Source organism: Nansenia antarctica (genome assembly GCF_963989245.1).
Source record: "Nansenia antarctica genome assembly, chromosome: 6".
NCBI lineage: Eukaryota > Metazoa > Chordata > Actinopteri > Argentiniformes > Microstomatidae > Nansenia > Nansenia antarctica.
In genome coordinates this window covers 37559124-37575679 of record NC_137676.1, presented here as the reverse complement: position 1 = coordinate 37575679, position 16556 = coordinate 37559124, and the positions used below count along the sequence as shown (strand labels likewise).

At 48.0% G+C, this 16556-nt stretch overlaps 2 protein-coding genes across 2 annotated transcripts in view; both read right to left on the bottom strand.

Annotated features, from left to right (window-relative positions):
• Positions 1-2645: 2645 nt before the first annotated feature.
• LOC308160230 (uncharacterized protein) lies at positions 2646-3543 on the bottom strand (the record flags this gene model as incomplete). Its single annotated transcript, XM_080534139.1, has 1 exon — positions 2646-3543. A coding segment is annotated over one exon (540 nt), but the record flags the coding sequence as incomplete, so codon positions are not given.
• A 372-nt stretch (positions 3544-3915) lies between these two features.
• Positions 3916-16556, bottom strand: part of magixa (MAGI family member, X-linked a) — a gene marked incomplete at its 5' end in the record, with an annotated part of 33439 nt that continues 20798 nt past the window's right edge. The window contains 6 exons of the mRNA XM_080534131.1: positions 3916-4046; positions 4930-5017; positions 5612-5750; positions 6056-6202; positions 6345-6424; positions 6918-7118. Coding sequence (XP_080390257.1) covers positions 4040-4046; positions 4930-5017; positions 5612-5750; positions 6056-6202; positions 6345-6424; positions 6918-7118 — 662 coding nt within the window. The 3' untranslated portion in view covers positions 3916-4039. The remainder of the gene's footprint in view (positions 4047-4929; positions 5018-5611; positions 5751-6055; positions 6203-6344; positions 6425-6917; positions 7119-16556) is intronic.

Here is a 16556-nt window from a genome sequence, read left to right as displayed (position 1 = left end):
CACCAAGTTTGATTGGGTTATGTTCTTGACAATGACACAGCCCGGTGTGTGTGTGTGTGTGTGTCTGTGTTTGATTGATTGGGTTATCTTATCTTGACAGTGAACATAGCCCAGATTTAATCATAGAAATCCCTTCACAATGATCTGGGGGCGCCCCTAGAGAGCAGTCGACATCAATTTCTGGAGGTTGAGGCGTACATCCTGTGCAAAACCATGCACTGTTTGTTTTACACAATAGTAGTGTTTGTATCATAATATACATTGGAATATGTCTGTGCTGCATATACAGTATCTATTTTGAGTATGGTGCTTTTTATGTAAAATGTACTGCCGAATATGCCTGTTCTGCATGTAGTGTGTGTACGTTTGAGCATGGTCTTATTACGGTAAATGTGGTGCTACATTCACACCAGTTACTTCTCTGGGATTTATTTCATGCTAAGTAGATTTGCCTGCTTTTTACTTCAAAGCTTAAAAGAGGAGTGATTCAGGGAGTGTTTGGCTTAAAAGGTGGAGCTCCCCTCTTGTTTAAAAATGTCTATTCACAGCCAAACATTTAAAATGGTCATTCTATAAAACATTTTCATCATCGAATACAGTACTTTATGTACTTCCTCAACTACTTCATTGCCCTTTTAACAGTAGTTACTTGTCGGCTGGTTAAAGAAATCCTCCCTTATACAACACACCTCCATGCTGTAACTTCTATCTATCTACCTATCTAACTATCTATCTACCTATCTATCTATCTAACTATCTATCTATATCTGACAATACCTCAGAGAGCTTGTGAGAAGCTACATGGTGCATACTTTAGCAGAAGTGAACAAAAAAAAGGCTTTTTATTGCTCAGAGGGACGAGGTAAATTTTTGATGCATAAAGTGTGTACGTCCGGTACACCAGGAACCATTGTCTGTACGTCTGTTTCGCAAAAATCCTTGTTATTCTTATTCTTTTCTCTCTATAGCACTTCTGTAACGGCCTGGTCTGTACACGACAACACCAGGATATTGACACCTCGATGTTGTTGTAAAAACAAAACCCTAACAGCAATTTAATCCAGCAGAGTCTTACAAAATGCATAGAAGACCAGTATCAAAATGCCCTTGTAGTCCCCTGATACAGAAACTCAACATAGGGGCTGGTTTCCCTGGAAACAGATGAAGCCTATAATCTTATATTAAAAGAGCATCTTCGATGGAGATTTACCATCGAAAAAATGTCATTCAAGTCTAAGACTATAGGGTTGTAATCTGTATCTGTGAAACCAGCCAGTAGTGTTTTTGTTTTAATTGATATATTAGCAACAGGCAAAGTCACTAGAGCAAGATGGGGGGAGGCTGGGGAGGCTGGCAAGGAGATTCAGAGACATACAGTACAGTATGTGTATGTTCATTGTGTCTAACTTCATTACCTACAGACACACACAAGGAATCGAAATGGGGACGAAAATGATCAAAACGCAATGGTCTGTACAGCGTGGAGGTGACGTGAAATGACAGGTGAAATCATCCGAGACTGTTGGTGGAGGTGGTGATAGTGGAGGTGGTGGTGGTGGTGCTGGCGATGGTGGTGATGGCGTTGGCGGTGGCATTGGCGGTGGTGTTGGTAGTGGTGGTGATGCTGGTGGAGGTGGTGGTAGTGGTGGTGGTGGTGGTGGTGGTGATGCTGGTGGAGGTGGTGGTAGTGGTGGTGGTGGTGGTAGTGGAGGTGGTGGTAGTGGAGGTTGTGGCGGTGGTGGTGGAGGTGGTGGGAGAAACACCTTGCAGGTCTGATCGGACATCTTCATGGATGGTTTGTTTCCTCGTAAAGGAAGCTTGATAATGAGGCACTTGTTATGACTTGGACTCATTGACTCTTGAACTCACCGACTCTGCATTAATACAGTAGCCTACCTAGTTGATCACTCAGCATTGAGTCTATATGAATAATATAGTATTTGTTCCAGTGGAGACTGGTGTAGGTGGAAATCGGAGGACAGGCTCATTGTAACGCGAGGAACGGAATGAGGAATGGCATCCAATGCAGGGTATCAAACACACGTGTTGGACACTGTTCCTCATTCAATTCCATGCGTCACCTTGTCCACTGATGTCTCCGCCCACCATCCTCTACTGATTTGTTCAAGTGGCAAAGTATGTGATGTGTTAGTACACTCTTAGCAGTGCGCTCCTAGAATGACACTCTTCATACTTGTTTTTGGTAAACACCGGCTAAAAAAAGCAAAAAGGCACCGTTAGAGGTCCGAAACTGATCACTTGCCTCTATAAAGAGTACTTCTAATGTACTAAAGAGTACTGCAACTGTGTTGTACTGTTCCCCAACTGTCACAGATCATCACCACACATTAGAACGTCAGGGGAAGGAGGTTACAATCTAGGACAAGCAAGCAAGCAAGCAAGCAAGAGGCAAATCTGTTTTCCTCTCCATTCATATACATTACAATAAATCAGTCAACACAATCAAGTGTCATGCCAAACTGAAATAAAACCACGAAGAGGGAGGAATATTATATAAGACATAACAGTTTGTGGCTGATCGTTGAGTAACTGTCTATACACTGTTGGCCTCTAGGTGGCGGTAGAACTCCATTTTGGTTTGTGTTATACTGAAAAAGGTTTTTGATACAGTTGTTATTACTTGCATATGTATTTTAAAAGGAGTTATGAGAATGAGGATGATGATGATGATAATAATGATGACAATACAACTCATGATGATGTTAATACAATGTTATTAATACCTAATGTGACTGACACATTATTGACAAGGAAAGTCGAGTCTCAAGACTCATGGAATGGTCACATTGAGTCATAATAGACGGTGGGTTTGGTGGTGGTGGGGTGGTTGGGGGCGTGAGGGGGTGGTAGTGTTGTTAAAGGGGGGGGGGGGTTGTGCAGTAGAGGGTGAGGGGGGTGGGTTGGGGAGGTGGCGCTGTCCCCGTCCCTGGCAAACTCTATTTCTGTCCAGCGCTGCTCTGCTCTGAGCCGGGGACCAGCCTCTCAGGACCACAGCCCTCCTTCTCGCCCTCTCAGCCTGCTCCCCTCTAAGACCTGAGAGAGTTTCTGCTGGCTGGGTTTGAGCCAGTGGCCGGGGCCGGGGCTGGGGCTGGGGCCGAGGCCGGGGACCGGCGCCTGGGGGGCGTAGAGGGGGCGGGGGGGGGAGCGCTCCTGCCTGGCCGTGCTCCACGGGTCCTTCCACTCCAGCCCCGGCGGGAGTCCCGCGGTGGACACCCCGGAGATGCTGGCCGCCGACACGCTCACCTCCGACAGGCTGACCGCCGACTCGGCGTCGGAGAGGTCGGCGGCATCCAGGGGCATGAGGAAGGAGAAGGGCGCTCGCTCCGCCGGCCTGGCCTCCTCCTCCTCCTCCGCTGCTGCTCCCCCCCCGGCCTCCGCCTCTGACCCCCGGGACTCCTCCTCCCCCCGGCCTGTCTCCCTGTCTCCCTGTCTTGCCCCTTCTACCTGGAGCTGCGTCTCGCTGGACGACACAGGGCTAGGTGGGCTCTGCTGCCTCTCTGTCCTATAGACACTCTCCCTCTCTCTTTCCCTCCTCCTCCTCTCGCTCTGTGGATCCCTGCTCCTCTGCTTCGTCCTCTGTTTGGTCCTCTGCCTCCCTCCCCCGGCTCCCCCCTCCTCCCCGTTCTCCCCCCCCTCCTCCCCCTCCCCGCCTGTCTCATACCTGTCCCACGTCCTCAGCGCGCTCTTGGGTAAACTCTGGGTGCGTCTCCCCTCGTCATGTGACCTCTGACCTCTGATGCGGCTACGTACCACCTGACTGTCCTCCTCCAGCCAATCCAGGTCTGTATCTCTGTCGTCCTCTCCTCCTCCACCTCGGTCTCCTCCTCCTCCTCCTCCCCGGCTACTCTTTCCCCCCAGGCTACCTCCCTTCCTCTCCCTCCCTTTCCTCTCCTCCCCTCCTCCTCCTCCTTTCTCCACCTTTCCTCCGCCCTTTCGCGGCAGAGAGTGTGTGTTATCTACTGCAGCCACACCCGGCTTCTCTGGGAAGAGAGAGAAGGAGGGGGAGGCAGGCCCGGGCTCAAGGTCTGAGGACAGAGAACAGAGAGAGAGGGGGAGAGAGAGAGAGAGAGAGAGAGAGAGAGAGAGAGAGAGAGAGAGAGAGAGAGAGAGAAGGAGAGAGAGATAGAGAGAGAGAGAGAGAGAGAGGGGGAGAGAGAGAGAAGGAGAGAGAGGGGCAGAGAGACAGTGAGAGAGAGAGAGTAGAGACAGACAGAGACAGAGAGACATAGAGAGAGAGAGAGAGAGAGAGAGAGAGAGAGAGAGAGAGAGAGAGAGAGAGAGAGAGAGAGAGAGAGAGAGAGAGAGAGAGAGACATTAGAGAAAAATACTTTAGGGGTGAACTTCCGGAAAGCTTTGTAAAGCATCTTAAGTCTAGAGTAAGCTATGGCTGTAAAGATTATCTAAGTGCTACACAAAGCTTTTGGGAAACTCAGCCCTGAACAGTTCCCACTGTTAGAAACAGTGTTGTTGTCGCCAAGTATGAAAAAAAAACACACAATTGACAATGAAGTTGGGATGAAACGGAACAGAACAAAGACACGGGACACGCCAGACGGCCTTCCAGCTCTGAAACACTGTGGTGTTCACTCTAATCTTGTCGCTTCTAATCTGTGCCCTGAGTCACTGTTGCCTTGAGATTAGAAACATAGTGAATTTCGAAAACATCTGCGAGGAAAGACACATACTGTTCGAGTGTACAATCATTCTAAACATGTTTTTTTTACTACTGTTTTACTTGTGGAGGAGTGACACAAGAATGCACGTATCTCTGTATGACTTCACATCACGATGGAACACTCCACATTATAAGGATAGGGGTGGTGAGAAAGGGAAGGCCGCCGTGGAAAAAAGGTGAAAAGGTGGAGAAACCAAAAAGAATGACAGGAACTAACAGGAACGGTTACCAACCGCGTATTCTCTGTCCGGCCGATCACATAGAAACAAGGTTCTCCCTGCTTGGAGTTGGTCATACACAGAGACAGGCTGGAGAGCTCCACTGAGAGGCAGCATGAGAGAGAGAGAGGGGGGGGTGAGGTGGGAGGGAAGAGAAGAGGAGGGAAGAGAGAGAGAGAGAGAGAGAGGAGGGGGAGGAAAGAGAGAGAGAGGGAGGGAGGAGGAGGGGGGAGGGGAGAGAGAGAAAGAGGGAGGAGGGGTGATGAGAGAGAGAGAGGGAGGGGGAGGGACACAAAAGAGACAGAGAGAGAGGGAAGAGGGAGGAGGGGGAGGAAAGAGAGAGAGAGAAAGAAAGGAAGAGGGGAAAAGGGAGGAAACAGAAGGAAAGGAAGGAGAAGGAAAGGAAGGGCAAAAGAGTGAGGGATGAGAGAGAGAGGGAAGGAAGGAAGAGGGAGACAAACCACGGAAGGAAAGGTCAGAAGAAAGGTCAGGACAGACAGAGAGAGAGAGAGAGAGAAAACAGGAAAAAGAAGACAAGGGTCAAAAGTCAGGACAAAGAGATAGCAACAGGATAGAAAGCACCCAAACAGATGAAGGTATCCCTCAGAAGAACAGCTTGGTAACAAATCCGGGAAACAGGTTAGGGATTTGAGACGGTAAGGTACGGTAAGGTACCCTCCCCTCCCCTCTCTCTCACCGTAGTCGGGGACATATCCGTTGCCTTTCTTGAGGACCAGGTGTATGCGGTGGCCTCCCCTCCGTATCTGTTCCACGGCCTGGCTGTGGGTCATCCCTCCTGTGCTGTCCCCGTTGATCTCTACCAGCTGGTCGCTGACCTGGGGGACCACAGGACATGACTGAGGTCAGGGGTCACACACAGGCGCACACACACACACACACACACAAACACGCACCTACATACACGCACACACACATACACACACGTACACAAACATGCACCCACCCACGCACGCACACACACACACACACACACACACACATACGTACACAAACATGCACGCACGCACACACACACACGCGCGTCCACACACACACACACACACGTGCACGTCCACACACATACACACACGCACGTCCACACACACACACACACACACAAACACACAGCGCTCCTCCTCACCTGTATCTTTTTGCTGCGCGAGGCCGGCCCCCCCTCCATCAGCCCCAGCACATAGAGGCCCATGTTGTACTCGCTGCCCCCCCGCAGGCTGAACCCGAACCCCGTAGGGCCCCGCTCCAGGTCCACGTTGTAGAACCTCTGGTCCTGCTGGGGGTGGGGTTGGGGGGGGAGGACAATCACTACACTGGGCTTTTGAAGAGACAGAAACAGACAAAACAGACAAAACAATGGAACACCAGGAGAGAACAAACGCCACGTAAGAAGAAAGCATGCAACGTTTTGTCCCTACCTTGGGTCTGCCTCTGTGACTCTTCCTTGTTGTCCGACCCTCGGCATCCAACTCTGTGGCTTCTGATAGGCTAGAGGAGTCTGAGGGGAGAGAGAGAGAGAGAGAGAGAGAGAGAGAGAGAGAGAGAGAGAGAGAGAGAGAGAGAGAGAGAGAGAGAGAGAGAGAGAGAGAGAGAGAGAGAGAGAGAGAGAGAGAGAGAGAGAGAGAGAGAGAGAGAGAGAGAGAGAGAGAGAGAGAGAGAGAGTGGGGAAAGAGAGTTGCTGGTGCTTACAGTAAAATAGCTAAGTGGGAGTAAATGGATTTGTTATCTAAATACACCATCTATTGGAATGAGTGTGAAGAGCAAGGAAAGGTAATCTAACTGTTCATGTTGGTGTGTGTGTGTGTGTGTGTGTGTGTGTGTGTGTGTGTATAACATCTCTGTTGCTAGAGTGGTGAGGAGGGTTTTTTGGGGGGTATTGCCTACCCAGCAAATTATCTTGTGGTCTGTGTGTGTGTGTGTGTGTGTGTGTGTGCGTGCGCGTGTGAGTGTGTGTGTGTGTGTGTGTGTGTGTGTGTGTGTAGAGTGCGTACTGGTGGTGGAGCGGGGGACGATGGTGAGTCTCAGGGTGTTCCCAGCGCGGCGTAGTATCTGTGCGAGGTCTCGGTGGGGCAGGGTGACTACGGAGCGTCCCTCCACCGCCTCCAGCTGGTCACCCGGCTGGATCTGACCGCTCCTGGCCGCGGGGCTGCCCCGACGCACCGTCACGAACCTGTGGGATAGCATGGACGAGGCTGCACGCACACACACACGCGCAGACGCAGACGCAAACGCACACACACACACGCAGACGCAAAGGCACACACACACACACACAGACAGATAGACAGAGACACACACACACACACACACACAGACAGACAGACAGATACACACACACACACATAGAGAGACACACAGAGACAGATGGAGAAAAAGAGAAAAGACATGGTCATGGTCAGTATCAAAAGAGGAGAGACACAGGCACAGAGAGGCCGGTTCGTACTCATGGTGACACACTTCAAGACAAGTCCAGGTAGGCCAGGTCACCCAGGTCTACACACAGAATACATTACAGAACAGGAGCCGCAAAAACCGGACGAGGAAAATCCCCAAAGTCTGCTCTATTTTCCATGTTCTCCTCTTCTAAGAACACGGAGGGTCTGCCTACATCAGCGACACACCGCGTAGCGATGAGGGGTTCAAAAATAGTCAACCGTCGTCTCCCCGTCTGCTAATAATTGATGTACTGTATTAAATAATTGAACGAAAGGAAACGTCCGATAGTGGAATTAAGTGATGCTAGTACCGTATGCTTCAGTGGACATTGGTTCAGAATGGCGCAGGGTTTATTCTCTTCTATTTGGGGTTCAGAACAGCAGATGGTCCGGAGTAAGAGAGAGAGAGGCGGTCCGAGGGTGTCGACAAAATGTATTTGGTGTAATCTAACCCTAACCCTACATCTGTAGACGGGGTGGAGGAACATTTCTAGATCTGGGGAGGCTAGTGGAGGTAGACATCGGAGGTTGTTGTAATGCACTGAACGGAATGAGGAACGGTATCAAACACACAAGATCGTTCCTCGCTATGTTCCTTGCATTGCAATGAGCCTGTCCTCCGATTACGACCTCCACCGGCCTCCCCTGGTCTAGCGAACACATCCATGTATGGATGAGACAGCATCTACAGAACAATTCTGTCCATGTAGTGAATAGCACTCACCCTCTTTTCAGTGGGAATGAGAGGGAATGAATATGACTGAGAAACTGTGTGGTTTTGGGTTGGATTTGGGGTTCATGTTCATGTATATCACTGGAAGACAATGCGCAACCTTGTCCTGGTCCAGGATCTGTAGGTACTAGAATGATGTTGATTACTCTTACTAGAATGCCATACTGAAACTAGGCTAATGTAACCCCTCCCCCCCCTCCCTCTCTCTCTCTCTCTTTCTCTCTCTCTCTCGCTCTCTCTCAATCCGACCACCTGATCCTTTATCAGGCCCAGCCAGGAAGGAGATCCTCTGAGTGGGTATGTGACCCAGAGAGAGAGAGAGAAAGGGAGAAAGAGAGAGAGATAAGGGGGGGGTTCTCTGAGAGATTTTCTGCTGAAAGAAAGAGGATTAAATATGGTGAACATGGACAGAGTGCAGTGCCAAGCTCTGACACAGGTCGACCTATGGTAGCTCTCCCACACTCTCTAGGTTTTAGCTCTGCTCTGATAGACAACAGATATCTGGAATGTTCTGTTTCTCTCTTATACAGTACAGCACACGGCAGGACCCACAAACAGTCTCACATGGTTTCTTTGTTCTCTGGAACTTTCCGGTACATTTTACTGTCTGAGCCAAGGCCTACAAGGCCTCTCCAGGGACCCGACCCACCCTGGGCACGTACACTTTACCAGGCTGCCCTCGAAAAGGAGGTTCAGGACCCTGGCCGCTAAGACAAACAGACTGAAGAACTGCTTCTACCACAGGGCCGTCCAGGCCCTGAACACAGCAAAGACCTAAGTTCTGGGCCCTGGACAGTCTGGACGGATTGTATGGCAGCTGCTGGACTGAAAAAAATCAGGTGTAGTGCTGAGGCACAAACATGTACATTTCAAGCCTGCAAACTGTGACACTTTAAATAACGTGAAAAAAATACTATTGTGCAATATGACAACCCTAGTCGACTATCTGTACAGTATAGTACAGTGGGTTGTGTACATAGCCTTTATTTATGTAAACCAGCTCCTTCCCTTCTTGTGATTTTTTTTTCTAAAAGTTTTTTTTTTTCCTTTCCTAACACCAGGGGAGCCACCCCTCCTAAATTTCGTTGTTTGGTACCTGTACTGTAGCAATGACAATAAAGTCCATTCATTCATTCATTCATTCATACATGCTTTCTAGTAAGTTAGGGTTAGCATTAGGACGGACCATTCCCATATATTCCCGTTAATTCCTACGGAAAGTTTCCACCTCTGAATATTCCCCAAAATGTGCAACCCTAGTAGTGGAGGTAGAAATCGGAGGATGGTGCTCATTGTAATGCATGGAATGGAATGAGGAATGGTGTTTGATACCATTCCTCATTCCGTTCCATGCATTACAACGTGGCCATCCTCCGATTTCTACCTCCACCAGCCTCCACTCTATTGTACATAAGGCTTTCGCCCCTGCTCTCCTATTATAAGACAAGAGACATCTGGGTGATTCTGTTTTTGTTGGTTTTGTACAGTAGGCTACACAGGGCAGGACAGCATTCTTTCAGATCGGCGGTTTAAGATGCTGGTAATGTCCAAGAGGACCGCATTATGTTTCACCTAGCTCATTGTAGCGCTTAAATTATACCGTTTTTATTTTATTTCTTTATACATCTAGTTTGAAATGTTTTTCTTGTTTCGTTTCTTGTGTCCCCTACATAAATAATGGCTTAATAAAAAAGAAATGTTAACATAGAAAACGCGCCAAATTTTATTTTAAAGCAATGTCAACGTACATTATATGTTGTTTATGTTATCTGAACCTGAAACAGGAGTGCCTCCAATTTGCCCTGACATCTTTAACAACCTGATACACAACCTGACACAATGTGATACACAAAATACTGGAAAAAATGGGTGATTGACGGTGCCTGAGTACACTCACTAGTGACCAACACGCTATGCCCGATCTCCTCCTCCCTACCCCTGGAAGGCTAACACAGCAAACAGCCCAGCAGAGGGCCACGAATGAAAACAGCCACATTCAGTTTTATGGATCCCCTGATGAGCCCATAGCTGGTCACAGTCACATACAGAACAGCCCTGAAGGCAGCATCTGCAGTATCGAATGTGTGAGAGTTGACCACATGGTGTTAAAAGCTGCCCAGGACACAGAGTTTTCCCTTACCCAACAAAGTACCTATGAGATTAGAAACCTCGGATCACATATCTGGCACTATTTCTACAGTACCCTCGAGGGTAGCCTGGTCTAATCACAGCACGAACCAACTATCACACAGGGAACCTGATGCTTTTGTTCATGTTTCTGGGGGGAACCTTATATTGGACAGGCCATACTGTACTGTTGTTGTCGATACTGTAGATTCACCAACAAGTTTCCTCTATATATTCAATACTGAATGGCAACTGGTGACCCATAAACGAACCACTCAGAAATTGCCTACAGGACACGACACACACCAATACATACTGCAGGACACATATAGTAGCCTACATACAGTAGACACATACAGTAGCCTACATATGGGGCAGCTGTGGCGCAGGAGGTAAAGCCGCTGTCTAATGATCGCAAGGTTGGCAGATCGGCGGTTCGAGCCCCGGCTGGCCTTGGGCAAGACACTGAACCCCAAATTGCTCCCAGTGAGCGGGCCGGCGCCTTGCATGGTAGCTTGCCGCCATTGGTGTGTGAATGGGTGTGTGAATGGGTGAATGAGAGGCCATTGTAAAGCACTTTGGATAAAGGCGCTATATAAGTGCAGGCCATTACATACCACTACTATTCCTCATTCTGTTCTGTGCGTTACAAAGAGCCCGTCCTCCGATTTCTACCTCCACCAGCCTCCCCTGATACATACACAATCAATGATTGGTCGACATTTGGCTTTAGCCCGTGTGAGAGTAGGAACTAACCTCCTAGATCCATTTTGTTAGTGACATGGTCTGCAGTTGGAGTCCCTCTCTCTGTGTCCACTCCACGGTAGAGTCAATATTAGCACAACCATCGGTCTAAACTCTGAACACAAACACCACAGCTCCACCACATCCACAAAGTACACACTGAAACACACGCACGCACGTTCCCGCCAACGCACACGCACGCACGCGCACACGAACCACAACTGTGAGTCAGGCTCATTAAGATTTAATGTTGAGTATAAATATGATATTCGATGTTCTCGCTGATGCCCTCCTTTTTCGCCTGAGCAAGAGCATCGGGACGACAAGTTCCTCCTTTCATCCTACATTAGCGAGAACACGCCCGTCGGTGCAGTCAGTCACCGTAGCGGGAGACGCGACTGGACTGAGGAAAATCACAGATGTGGTGCTGCGATTAAGTCTCTTCATCTCGAAACATACTGAATAACTTAGACATGTTTCAATAGGGGAGAGTGTTAACGAGTGGTGTTGGTGTCAAGCGTGGTGGGGGGTTACTGCTGTATGTAGGTTTCGTGGATATGAGTCTAGTCTGGTGTCAGATGTTGAGGTGGAGAGGATGTAGCAGAGTGTGTTGAGGAGACGTTGTTCTGGCGTTGTTGAGCAGTTTTTCCAGAGCCGTGCTGTACCCATGAACCCCTCCACATGAAGCAGAACGCAGGTGAGGGCCTGCTCACTCTGCTGTGTAATCAGACTGACCTGAGCGAGCACACATGCATACACACACACACACACACACACACACACACACACACACACACACACACACAAACGCACACATGCACACATGCACACACACATGAACACATGCCCACACACATGAACACACACACACACACACGGGTGATTATAGGGGTAGCGGTAGTGCTCAATAATGGATCGACCAATCATCTGTGACGAGCTGTAAAAACATATATTATTAACGTAAAACACCTCTGTTACACCCTGCAGTACTTCCTAACAGTTTAGCGCCGCATCTGAAGTCCTCAAATAGAATCCGGCAGCAGCCCAATGAGATTGTTTAGATTAAATGAGAGATTCTTTCTAAGGAAAAATACCCTCATTCCCCTCCTCTCATACCAATCACACGCTCCCTCCATCCCTCCATACCTCTGTCGTTCCACTTAGCCGCCAGAGAGAGAGAGATAACACGGATGGATAAAGAGACGCAGCTGGTGTTAGTGAGCACAGCTGTTCCACAGAGGGAGAGAGAGAGAGAGAGAGAGAGAGAGAGAGAGAGAGAGAGAGAGGAATGAGAGAAAGAGAGAGGGGGGGGGGCAAGAGTTAAAGTGAGAAATAGAAAAGGAAGAGAGACAGAGAGAGGGAAAGAGTGAAAAAGGGATGAAGAGAAAAAGAGAGCATGAGGATAAAGAGAGAAAGAAAGAAAGAAAGAGAGAGAGAAAAAGAGAGAGTGGCTCTGGGATTAGCCATTGCCATAAATAACATGGTTATCCATTAAAGCAAAAAAAAGTGTGGTTTATGTTGCATAACAATCTACCAGAGACATTTCATAGACTCACAGTATGACTCAAACTCAAAAATAGTATTTACGAATGCAGCCTTCGCTTGGCGCTGTGTCAGCGCGGGAGAATAATTTATTTTTGCGCAAGTGTGCGTGAGTGTGCGCGAGCGAGAGAGAGTGCACACTCACGCACACAGTTTGCCGGGTGGGATGTCTGCAGATGAAAGTAAGCAAGTTGAAACGTTAGCAAATATAATTGCTGAATGTTCTGACAGAGATTGTTGGTTCAAATTGGTCGTTATAATTGTGACTATAAAGTGTCTGATACTCTGATTACAGTTTCATGGTGTGAATAGTGTCAAAGAACTAGCAAGCTAGCTAGCTCAGAAGTGATTAGATGAGCTAGTCTGCTGCACACTTGCCAGCTAAAGAGCTAGGCTAACTGGTGCCCTTTTAGTTAAAGTAGTCACAATATTTCTTATTCTGTTAGAATTTAAGGTATATTTACAGTACATGGACAGTGGATTGAAGCATTGGAACAAACCCTCACTCATTGGAAATGTCTGTTTTTCCATAGATAGACATATTTTTTTTCTTTTTCAGGTGAGAGAATAAGGTCAAAATGACATTATCTGACTGCATTGCCCACAGCAACCCAATATTCAATTAGAAATAATGTTATGAATTGATATGGATCAATGTACTCTTATTAGATTATAAATACTCTGGTTGTTATGTTTGCCTTTTGGTTGGCAGCAAAAGGGGGAGAGAGGAGGATGGAGAGGGAGAGAAGGAGAGAGAGCAGGATGGAGTCTGCACACCAGAAAGAGAGAACAAGAACCAGGTGAGGAAGTGGACAGGTAGTCAAGACCACATACTGTAGTTATAATGCCAAGGCAGCTTCAGTTTTGCCCACATTCATTGCATTGTATTTTTGTGTGTGATTGTCAGTGCAAAGAGGGAGAGAGGAGGATAGAGATGGCAGAGAGAGAGAGAGGGAGAGAGAGAGACAGAGAGAGAGAGAGAGCAATCCTAAAATCGCCCCTGGTCAGAGGTATGTGGAGTTGTTAGGTACGATGCAGACGGCCTACAGAGTGACAATATCGACGGAAAACCGCAGCCTCAAGGGCATTATCGCTTTTATACAGTTACACAACAAACAGTTACACAACTAATCCCCAAATTGTGAAAAGTATTTATTTCATGCTAGATTGTGGAGAGATAAATAGTTCCCAAAATGTGTGATGTCATCAAGGGAACATGACGCACAAATCTACTGTGTGACAGGAATGATAACAGGAGATTGAACCGTGACATTATCCTTATTAAATCACGGCTTTGAAGCCAATCACAATGTTTATTTTCCTCAGCCCGTTATTACTGATAATAATCGGTAATCTCTTCTGTCTCATTGTCATATTTTCAATTGACAAATTGCATACACAGAAGGGTAGTCAATATCTAAGACTGATGATCAAGAATCATCGTGTTATAAATCATAACTTACAGCTAGTAAGGTACGTATCACAGTACTTTGCATTACTGCATGGCTCAGATGTTGTATGAATTTCACAACGATGAACACACACACACACACACACACACACACACACACATAGACATACACACACACACACACACACACAGACACAGACACACACACACACTTGTTAGTTCCATAAAGAACATTGTTTTTATGAGTCTGCTTAACGCAGTGTAATACTCCAGACATTAGAGTTTTGGCAGCTGTAGATTCCTGTTGTTGCCAACCAAAGCCCTTGCATAACATCAGAACATAACAACACGTTAGTACACACAGTAGAGCATGTGGGATCTAGAGAGGTACCATTTCTGTGGAAATTGCGAAGTGTGCTTGGCCCGAAACCCATATCGGGGTATTTAAGCCAAGAAGTATAAACGCTATCCCTTGATATTGAACGTGTTAGAAGTGTTAAAAACGTAACATTTTGAAGTGTATTGTTCAATCTTGGGCCGTTACCATGGTAACCGGGTCTCAAGCCACTCCGTTAGCTAGCCAACAAACAAACAAATCGGCAGAAAAACTATTACTGTTATGGCTTTGTTATGTAGGCGTAGTGGCAGTTTACAAAATGTGTGGACATTTTGAAGAACCCCACAGCTACACTTTCTGAAGATTCTACCATTCATTCCTATGGGCCAGATTTCACCACAAAAACTTGGACCTACACCTGCTTTAGTTTGCCTGGTACAAAACAGCCAAAGGAATAATCCCAATAGTGCAAATGAATGAAGTTCACCTTCATGTGTGAATTGTTTAGAATTAAGAGAGTGTGTGTTTGGGATGTGGTCACACTGATGTGGTTTGGAACAAGGGCACTCTCATCAAGGTCACCCCAACCTCCTCCTCCTTAAGATATCTGACCTATAAGTTATTTCCCTCACTCACACATTGTGTAAGACCTAGGTTCGATCCCTGCACACCCCCTCCCCTCCACGTTGACTACCCTATCAAACCACATGGATGCTCACACTTACCTCACACGTACCTCACATATACCTCACATATACCTCACATGTACCTCACATGTACCTCACATGTACCTCACATATACCTCACATATACCTCACATATACCTCACATATACATCACATGTACCTCACATATACCTCACATGTACCTCACATATACCTCACATATACCTCACATGTACCTCACATATACCTCACATGTACCTCACATGTACCTCACATATACCTCACATGTACCTCACATGTACCTCACATGTACCTCACATACACCTCACATGTACCTCACATATACCTCACATGTACCTCACATGTACCTCACATATACCTCACATGTACCTCACATGTACCTCACATATACCTCACATATACCTCACATGTACCTCACATGGGGAGGTTATTTACATTCTCGCTGCATATTTCCACTGAATCAATATTCAGCGTTGAGCTGACCCACGGTGACAACTGATCTGATCTCTGCGTGTGTGTGTGTGTGTGTGTGTGTGTGTGAGTGTGCGCGCACGTGTGTGTGGGGTTGGCGAGCGTTAAGAGTTACGCAACGGTCCGATCCTGCAGTAGCCAGTGGGGGATTGGAGCTGGATGCAGATGCAGGCGGAGCAGAGGGCACAGCCTATTTTAATGGAGCGACGCTGCCTGCAGGACTGCAGAATGTGGGGCAGAGAGACTCCCTGCCTGCCTGCTTGACTGACCGCCTGCACAGGTAGATCTGAAGAGCAGCCCCCAATGTCTCACACACAGACACCCTCAGACACACACACGCGCGCACGCACACACACACACGGACACACCTGCTCACACACACAAACACACACATATGCATTCGGACACATCTGCGCACACACACACACACACACAGAGGGAGACTCACTCACACACACACACACACTGACACACACACACACTGACACACTGTGTCATTGAACTATGACATTCGTCCAAAGAATAGAGGCAGCCCACATAGACTGACAGAGACGCAGACACAGACACACTCTGACCAAAAGCTCTCAAACACACACACACACGCGTACCCACACACACACACACACACACACACACATGCAGGAAACAGCAGAAATGAACTAGCTACCACATGGAATGTTCTTCTCGGGGTGTGTGGTGAAGCACCTTTGACACGTCTGTGTCTCTGAGGACGGCAGCAGCAGCGGTGTGTGTGGGGGGGGTCTACTCCTGAGGGGGGGGGGGGTCTACTGCTGAGGGGGGGGGTCTACTCCTGAGGGGGGGGGGGTCTACTCCTGAGGGGGGGGGGTCTACTCCTGAGGGGGGGGGTCTACTCCTGAGGGGGGGGGTCTACTCCTGAGGGGGGGGGGTCTACTCCTGAGGGGGGGGGGTCTACTCCTGGGGGGGGGGGGGTCTACTCCTGAGGGGGGGGGTCTACTCCTGACCACAGTAGACGGGACGGAATGACTTCTACCTGACTATCTGTACGGTCCAGAAATGACAGGGCAGGACACACACACACACACACACACATACACACACACACAGAGAGAGAGGGGGGGAGACACACACACACACAGACAGACAGAGAGACACACAGACACAC